Here is a 9,188-nt window from a genome sequence, read left to right on the forward strand (position 1 = left end):
TTCCTGCTTGTCTACGTACGCACCAACAATACTGCCAGAAAGGACACTGACCAGATCAGATGCAACTGGGAGGCTCTTGGCAGCAGCATTAAGGAGCTTGGAGCATACTGTGCTCCACTGTGCTCCAAGTGGTGTTTTCTTCGATTTTTCCCATGGAAGGCAAGGATCTAGAAGGATACTTCTAGATCACCATATCCTAGAAGTAAGCATGGGGCTGAGATGGTGGTGTTGATGTGAAGGCTTTGGCTTCTTTGGCAACAGGCAGATTTTCTTGGAAGGAGGACTAATATCAAGAAATGGGATCCATATGACAAGAACAGGGAAGAGCATCTTTGGGCATTGTTTAACCAAGACAACCTAGTAAGGATGGCTTTAAACTAGGTTCCACGGGGGATGGTGATCAAAACCATCCAGCAACAGAGCACACAGTTCAGAAAAGAAAGAACTCAAAGCAGCAACGTACCTGTGGGAAAGGACCAGAAAACCATAGGACTGTATAAAAGGGAAGCAAATAGGTCAAAATGGAAAATATGTCTGATGCATGTATACAAATGCAAGAAGCAGTATGAGAGATAAACAAGATACGCTGGAAGCTGCAGCCTGTAAAAAGAACTATGATCTGACTGGCATCACAGAGACCTGGCTGGACAGCTCTTATGACTGGAATATCAACATTGAGGGTTACATTCTGTTTCAGACAGGCTTGAAAAGCTGTTGGTGTTGTCTTGTATGTCAAAAACACATGCTCGTTCCCTGGATCAGGAGGAAGAAGACAGAAAAGCAGCATGCATCTGGGTGAAGATGAAACGTGAAAGATGAAGCATAATGGTGGGGATTTATTATAGGCCACCAAATCAGGAAGAGGCAGTGGATGAGGCACTCTTAAAGGAGGTGACAAATCTATCCAGAAACAATGGGATGGCACTGTAGGCAGTCTTCAATTTTCTGGAGAACTGCTGGAAGAACAATAAAGTAAAATGTAAAATGTCAAACCAGTTCATAACTTGTGCGAAGGACAATGTTCTGTTCCAGAAACTGGAGGATACAACTAAGAGATAATCTATCTTGGATTTTGTCCTGACCAACAGGGAAGAACTGGAGGAAGATGTGAAGGTGATGGGCTCAGTGATTTTCAAGGCCCTTGAGCAAGTTTGCAGATGACAAAACTGTGAAGAACAGCAAACACACTGGAGGATGTGAGTGCAATTCAGAGGGATCTTGACAGATTGGAAAGTTGGGCTAGAGCTAATACGATGAAGTTCTATGCACTCAAATAGAAAGTGCTAAACCTTGGGAGGGAGAATCAAAAACACAAATGTAACGTGGATGACACCTGGCTGGATGGCAGCACTATGGAAAAGGACTTGGGAGTCTTCATCGACCACAGAATGAGTCTTCAGTGTGATGCAACTGCACAAAAGGTGATGGCGGTTTTAGGATACATCAATAGAAGCATTAGGTGCAAGCAGAGCTGTCCCTAGGGCAGGGCAAATCAGGGTTGTCATGACCCAAAGGGTATGATTGTGTGTGCGCTTCGGCACTGCAGAATTATTTCCTGCCACATGGAGCTTTCTTTGCATGGTGCAATTCTCAGTTGCATAGAGAAAACACCGGTGCAAAGGAGTTCCCGTCACCCGTATGTAAATTTGTTTCCCACTATTGGCTGTTTCTAAATTATTCCCACGTGGCGGCTAGCAATTGGCTTGCTAGCCGTATAAGAGGCTTGAGCAGTTTCCGCCCAAGTTGGAGGAAGAGAACTTAACGTCCATCTTGTGAAGAACTCTAAGCGCGCTGTGGAGCCTAACAAACTCCGCATGTGCCTTAAAGGAGGATACAGGGGCCTGATCAACCTCTAGCCTCTCCCCGTTGCCGCACAATCCCTGGACGTACCCCACCCTGCGCGCTCGTGGAGAGTCACCTTTCGGACTCTCATTTCGGTCGGTCCACGGAGCCTAGCAAACTCCGTGAGTGGTATCCAGAGCTCTGTTCATGTTTGTTTAGCAGAGCCTAGCAAACTTCGCTCGTGTGTCTTCGGTGGAGCCTAGCAAACTCCACGTGTGGTTTTTTTTGTAACTGCAACTCAAGAAAGTTTTCCTGCCTGCACCGCGACCACCTACGGTGTAAGTAAAATAATCTTTAATCAACCTCTACGTGTCCGTGCCTAATTCTAGTTCGCCGTGCCGACCTTTTCCCCGGCCCACGTGCCCGGGCTGCTGGCCACAGCCCCTCGGCCCCGACATGGCGATGAGGATGGGATACGGGGAAAGCACAATAGAACTAGAATTAGTTGAGAACTGCCCTTGGTGAAGTGGGAAACGCGACGTAGCAAGCGTCGTGGAACTGCAGGCGCATATCTATTACCACCAGGCGGGCAGAACGGGTGAACTTTCTGCTGCATGTGTCAGGGTGTTTGTAAGCCTTCCTCAGAGGCACTGGGAACTGGCTACAGACAAGGCTGGGGACTTTGACTTTGACTATGGAGCCACTGGGGAAAAATGCTCCTGCTGGAATCAAAGCCAGAGCCAATGTGTGCACCAATGTGTGTGCCAGTGCTCCTGCTGGAATCAAAGCCAGAGGTTCCTGGCTAGAGGGTCTTGCCCCTCTGCTCAGGGTCAGACTGACTGCCATGTTTGGGGTCAGGAAGAAATTTTACCCCATGGTCAGATTGGTATGGACTGTGGGGGATTTTGCCTTCCTCTCCAGCACTGGGCATAGCCCTTACCTGAGATCTCTTTAGTATATACTAGGCTTGTCCAACATGCGGCCCCCCCCCGGGGAGCCGGGGCCGCGGGGGGGGGCCCTGCCGCAGAGCCGTGGCGAGGCAGGTAGGGCTGGCCCGCAGGCCCCAGCCAGCAGCGAGGGGAGGGGAGCAGCTTACCCCCATGGGACCTGAGGGAGCGGCCCCATGCAGGAGACCAAACAGTGACCGCTGGCACTGCCAGCCTGCGTCTGCCTCTTCACCCGCCCACTTTAAGCCAGCTCCGCTGCCCTGCCCTGCCCTGCCCCACAGCAAGGCGGCGCCTGCTCCCCCGGCCAGTCTCCCCCGGGGCACTGCAGTTCTCCAGGCCTGCCCGTGCGCAAGGCCCCGGGGGGCCGCTTCTCATGTGCTGCTAGGGGCCGGTACAGACCTGGTCGGCCTCCTCCCGTCCCCAGCAGCACGTGGGAAGCTGGTTTCAGCTGCATGCTGCTTTTCCTGGCCGGTGCCGACCTGGTTCCGCTCAGGCGGGTCCTGCAGCACCATGTCAACCCGGGCATGGCACTGGCAGGCCCCAGGTTCACCCTGGCCTGGCCCCACGGCTTCTCCAGCACCAGGTCAACCCGGTTGTAGCCAAGCGGCTCCTGCAGCACCATGTGTCAACCCTGGCATGCATGGCATGTCAACCAGCACCATGTCAACCCCTGCAACTTCACTGGTGTCAAAGGTCACGTGACATCACTTCCTGATGTGATACCACTTCCTGTGACATCTTTGAATATGGCTCGCCAGCCCACTGGGTGATAAAAAGTTCGTGATCTGGCCCCACATTCAAAAAGGTTGGACACCCCTGAACTAGATGGACCTCTGGTGGTCCCTTCCTGCTCTACTTCTCTATGTTTCTATGATTGACAGGGTTTCCATGGAGACTAGCCCCAGCAGTGCTAACAGGGTGCACAGCTGGGCGGGGAGCTGCTCTGGGGCCAGGATCCTGCAGCGGTAACACTTCAGTCCAGAGCCAGGGCAAAGCTGCAATCCAGTGCCCAGACACCCCAGTCAGGGGCTTGCAGGCAGCGGATCATGGCTCTGCCCTGGCCCCAGACCATGTTGTCACCACTGCAAGATCCCAGCCCTGGCCCTGGAACAGCTCCCCACCCAGCTGCATGCCCTGCCAGTGCTGCTGGGGTCAGTTTCCAAGGAAACCCTGGCCCCACACTATCACAGCCCCACCACTCCCATGGTCTCCATGGAAACCGGCCACAGCAATGTGGGCAGGGGCTGCTGGGAAATGGAGTTCACTGTGGGTCCAATCTGGCCCGACTGGACTTTGCCCACCCCTGGCCTATGATGTTAAAGAGGAAAACAGCAGCTGACCTAATGACTCATCAATTAAGCAATTAGCTGCTCAATCACCAGTGCTGCCCCACTCCCAGCAAGTGGGCTGGGCTTGCCACCACCTCATCCCTCCTCCCCCACATGCTGCCCCATCTCAGGCCACTTGCGAAGCTACACAAGCCATTGGAATATCTTCACAGTGTCCTTAGACTGTAGGGAATACAGCTTGAGTGCCGCCACCACAAAAAGGAAATGAAACCACTCCAGTGTCTTTCACCTGGGACTTCCTTACAACCGAGCAAGAGAAAATATATATATGTCTTCTACAGTGTGGAGCTGGGCAAACAGGCTCACCTACCCAAACATCATGGGTCAATAGCCCCAGACAACTTTCTTACATGGCACAGGATAAATCTAAAGCAAGGCAGAACGTAGAAGAATACTTCATGCTTCTCCTTTCCACAGTCCTACCTCTGTTTCAGGCCGAGGAATGAAGACTGGGGGTCTCATCTTGAGGGTCAGGTCCTGGAAATCCCACTCACCAAGGACATACTGCACAGGCATCCTGAGAGAAGAGGAGGTGAGTTACACATTGCATTAAAACTAGCCTCCCCATTCTAACAAGTTCTCAGGATTATATGACCCTAATAACCAATCTCCAAGCCCTGGACATTGATCCTGTCAGCCTCTTCCATCCTAAATTGCCCATAAGCATCAGGGCAATTTAGGAGATGATGTTTAATACAGCAACCACTGCTAGCACATGACACTTGTATTAGAATCCCTACACACTTCTCTGTCACACATCATAAAGTTAACTCTCAAAGGAGAACTGTTCCATAAACACTGGTCACAGGATAACTGGGAGGAGGCACGTTCAAGTCCCCTGAAGATCTCTGTTTCCCTAATGATCCAAGTACCTAATCATTGGGGATCCTGGTTTTCCCAGATAAAAAATAACTGCAAAATCTCTGATAAAAAAATTCACAGATTCTCTGATAAACTCCCCCGCAAATACATTATTAAAATGAAAGGCTCCCCCAACAGCCCCCCTGGCCCTGCTGGTTCCCTTCACCCCCTGCGCCACAGCTCCTGCTCCCCCACCCCTGCTGGAGAGGGCCCCTGACAGGAGGTGGCAGCTGCTGCAGCAGAGCAGAGCAGAGCCCAGCTCCCCCACTGCTGCCTGCCTGCTGCAGGCTCAGGCAGGGGCTGCTCCCCGTGATGGTGCACACTACCGGGAGGCAGGGGGACCCGTATCCCCCACATCTGTGCATGGGAGGGGGAAGGGTTCGTTGTGCACTACCCACTACAGGCTCCTACCCTGCTCCCCTCTCCAGACGCTTCCACAGCTCAGCATGTACGACCTGGCACTGCAAAGAACAGCAGAGCCACTCAGGAAGCTGCCTGCTGCTGTGAGCTCCGCGCTGCCCTGGCAAGGCATCCCCTGACTGTACGGCTGCAGCACGGGGTTGCATGTAGGAGATGCTGGCAACACAGAGCTTGCGGTGGCAGGCAGCTCCTGTGCAGCTCCAATGTTCCTCATAGCGTTGGGTTCCACACACTGGGCTACGGAGGCGCCAGGGGAGAGCAGCAGAGGAGGAACCCGAGCCCACTGCAGGCAGTCTGCCCTACCCCATGCACAGACCTGGGGGGCATGGGTCCCCTCCGCCCCCCTGGGAGTGCACGCAGCTGTGGGCAGCTGGCCCCGCCCCTGGACAGGCCACTCATGGCCCCGTCCCGCTCCCCACCGGGGCCCTAGGCACTGCCTGGCTGGGCTGCAGCCCCGGCCCCAGCCCTGCACAACTCCCTCCCTGCTTCCCTATGGGGGCCTCAATCCCTACCCCCCACAACTTACCTGAGGGAGCTGCTCTCCAGGTTGCCTGGCAGTCATGTGCATATACGTGCACATGACACCCCATGCCTAACACCCTCCTCCTGCTCCCTCCCAGCCCCCTGCAGGCTGGAACTCTGCCATCCTGCAGACGGCTCATCACAGAACTGCAAAATCTGCGGGTTTCTCCAGTAAAATGAGAAATCCGTGTTTGCCTCCAGTAAAAGGTAAAATCCACAATTTACTCCATCTTTCCATGGGAAACAGAAACCTAGATCCCTGTTAATCATTTCCTCTCCTCACGTAAAGCCCCCAGCATGTCTGGTTCCAGGTGACCTACAGGCACCAGGCCCATTTTACTCCTTAAGCAAAGGATCCAGTGCACCAGTGATTGGCAGGGGCGGGGGGAGATGAAGACCATTTTTGCCAGAATTACAACAGACAAAGAGACACCCAACATCAGTAAGGACAAATCTGTTATGGAAAGTGAAAGCTGTATCACTGCACAATGACAATATAACTATTCAGGACAGGGCACAGGGTGTTTCCTGTATCCAGAAACTTCCAAGGGAGCATAAGCAGAAGGCACGACTAGTAATTTTTCTTGTGCTTGCAATAAAGTCAGAAGAAAATCCAATGGAAATAAAGGAGGCAGGAATGATTTTAAAGGGGAAGATCCTACCTTTGCAACCGCTTTGCACTCAGCTGCTGGACCTGCTCCTGCTGCTCTGTTGTGAGGGGGGTAGACATGCTGCTGGCACTCAAGCTGTGGAACTGAAGAGGACATTGGCTTTAAACCTGCCCACCTGAACAACTTGTGCATCCCCCTTCTCTCTCCCTTGACCAAGACATTAACAGAGACCTGATTCTTTGCAAATACATAATACCCCAACCCTCTGAGATGCCAAATCATTAGCAGAATTTTCAGGCACGCTTAAAAGTCAAGAGTTAAAACTGTCTTTGAAATTACTTGTCGTGTTCTGGGTTTCCGAAGGGCAGACAAAATTCAGGGACAATTGGTTATATGAGCCAGGGCAATTAATGTGCATGCTGCAATTAATTCTTACCCTTTCAGATCACTCGATAAAAAGCATTAAAGAAGAACAAGGTATCTTCAAATAACCAATAGTGCTTTACAACCCCTATGTAAGGCAGGAAAATGTTACTCTTTCCAGTTTGCAGCAAGATAAAATAAGGGAATGGGGAGATTAGTGATTTGTTCAAAACCTTGGAGTTAATTTGTTGAGGATTCAGGAGTTCTGCACTGCTCTGCTCCCTATAACCATCCTCATTTTCATACCACTTAACTGTTTTTGCTCCCAGGACATAGGAAACAATATACTCGCTGGATTCTTGTGCTTCAGGGATCCTGTTAGCTTCAAACACTTCTTGCCAGTAGTTGACCAGATCTGTGGCTGTCACTGGTCCAGGTTTACCACTGAAATTCTGTCTCAGAAGAAACTGATGGGAGTTCAATGCAGCGCTTTTGATAGGATTCACTCTCACTGGTCCCCAGTGAGGCAGGAGGCCCATGATCATCCTCCGAAATGGGCTGATAAGAAGCTTCATTCTTCAGGGTCAAATTAAATTTTCCAAGAACCTGAGTATATCCCTCCTCCCTGAGTCAGATTTAGCTGATCCAGTAAGTCCTAGGTTTTTGGTTTGTATCACCACAAGACACTCCTAAGTCACCACCTCATAAATGTCAACTGAACATTACTGCTAAAGCATTTTTATGTCTATGACAGTTCAAAGGGCCTGATGGCAGGTATCTCTTCACACTAGTCCTTCTGCTGACCTGGAAAGAGAAGGGGACAGCACAGCTTGAATTCCTAGACTACTGCAGCATCAAACAAAATCCACTTACATAAAAAGCAGGCTGCTTTCCTCACTCGCATTCCAAAGGAAAACATCTGATATCATAGAACATATCTATCTTTTAAAAGACTTAATATTAAAATGAAGGGAACTAGTAGGCACAGAATACTGTGAATAGGATCACTGCCTCTTGACCAAGAGCTTCAGGTGCCTGGTCGATAGCACTTAAGGGTTATCAGTGATTGCTGGGGTCCCCTTTGTGAAATAAGTAAACAGTCTCAATCCTGCTCCCCATGAACAAACATTCACATCACAAACCACAATAACGTTCCACATTGTCTCACTTGTATGCAAGCAGAGGCACAGAATGAACCACAGAGTTCAGACTCCTGTCTGTATTATAGGATTGAGGCATGTTGGTGGAAGAGCTTGCAAGAAGCCTGTACTACCATATTCTGTGCTGCCTGTATAACCAGGATGACTTACCAGACAGAACTATGGGCATTTTCGTCTCTCTCCTGGAGGCTGTGGCCCCTGGAATCTGTATCATAACCAAGCTCCTCAGTTTTGCAGGTATTTTTGTCTGCAGATAGGCAAGTCAACACATCTGGTTGAGAAAAAGCCAGAACGTGTCCACAGCTAACCAGTACAGTACAACCCCATTATAACAACCCCCTGTTCCCCATAGCACTAGGAGAAAAGTTCATTAAAAGAGGAAATTTGCTATAACAGAGTTAATCAATTTGCTGCATCTTAATTCAATTCAGTTCAATTCAATTCAATTCAATTTATTATTAAGGATTCTGGGTAAATGCCATGCTCCCAAAGACACCATAACACACATACACCCATAATATAAATAAGTTTGAACAAAGTAACCAAGGTACAAATATTATACTAAAAAGAGCCCACCAACATAAAAACATTATTAATATATAGTTGTAAACCAAGACATGAATCTACAATATTGGTGCACATAGATCCACCATTGAGACAATAAAATGAAGTATAATGTTAAGATGGATCACTCATATCAGTAATAAAGGATACTTAACTATAATTGCCTCATCCTTGTAAGCGAAAATTGTGAGACGGTTTACTACATTTGGATCTGTTTGCTGTAAAAGCCGGATTAATTTCTCTGTTTGAGAAATGTATCAATTTCTGCAAGTACAGGAATAAATAGGTTCTCCTTATGTCATTATGTAAAAAAAAAAATTGTAATACGTAGTGGAGAGTATCTTCTAAAACTCCTAGACAGACCGGACAACACCTTTTAGCCCTTGGAGTGGAAAATCTACCTCCAATGAGGAAAAAAAAATACCTCCTGCTGCTGGAACTGGTAAGCGTGAAGAGCTGTTATAGACAGGGTCTGTGCTAAGGAGGCACTACTACAGTCACTTCTTGGCTTTTGACCTTTCCTCCCACAGCGCAAGAGCAGCGCGCGCATCCCCGTTGTGCCCCCAGCCCTGGTTCCCTTGTCGCCGCTGCACTCGCCCGTGTCCTGCC

General features: G+C 49.7%; 1 protein-coding gene across 3 annotated transcripts in view; it reads right to left on the bottom strand.

The window, feature by feature from the left end:
* HEMK1 (HemK methyltransferase family member 1) overlaps positions 1-8,862 on the bottom strand; it is a 57,392-nt gene extending 48,530 nt beyond the window's left edge. For 2 of the 3 annotated variants that reach the window (XM_025204341.1, XM_025204340.1), the window contains exons 1-5: positions 8,735-8,862; positions 8,166-8,286; positions 7,170-7,659; positions 6,544-6,635; positions 4,502-4,595 (exon numbers count right to left, since the gene is read on the bottom strand). In XM_025204341.1, the coding sequence (XP_025060126.1) occupies positions 4,502-4,595; positions 6,544-6,635; positions 7,170-7,430 (447 nt within the window). In that variant the 5' untranslated portion in view covers positions 7,431-7,659; positions 8,166-8,286; positions 8,735-8,862. The remainder of the gene's footprint in view (positions 1-4,501; positions 4,596-6,543; positions 6,636-7,169; positions 7,660-8,165; positions 8,287-8,734) is intronic. The other variant, XM_006023761.2, reaches the window with a different exon arrangement.
* Between the last annotated feature and the right edge of the window lie 326 nt (positions 8,863-9,188).

The sequence above is a fragment of the Alligator sinensis genome, unplaced genomic scaffold (assembly GCF_000455745.1).
Source record: "Alligator sinensis unplaced genomic scaffold, ASM45574v1 scaffold858_1, whole genome shotgun sequence".
Taxonomy (NCBI): domain Eukaryota; kingdom Metazoa; phylum Chordata; order Crocodylia; family Alligatoridae; genus Alligator; species Alligator sinensis.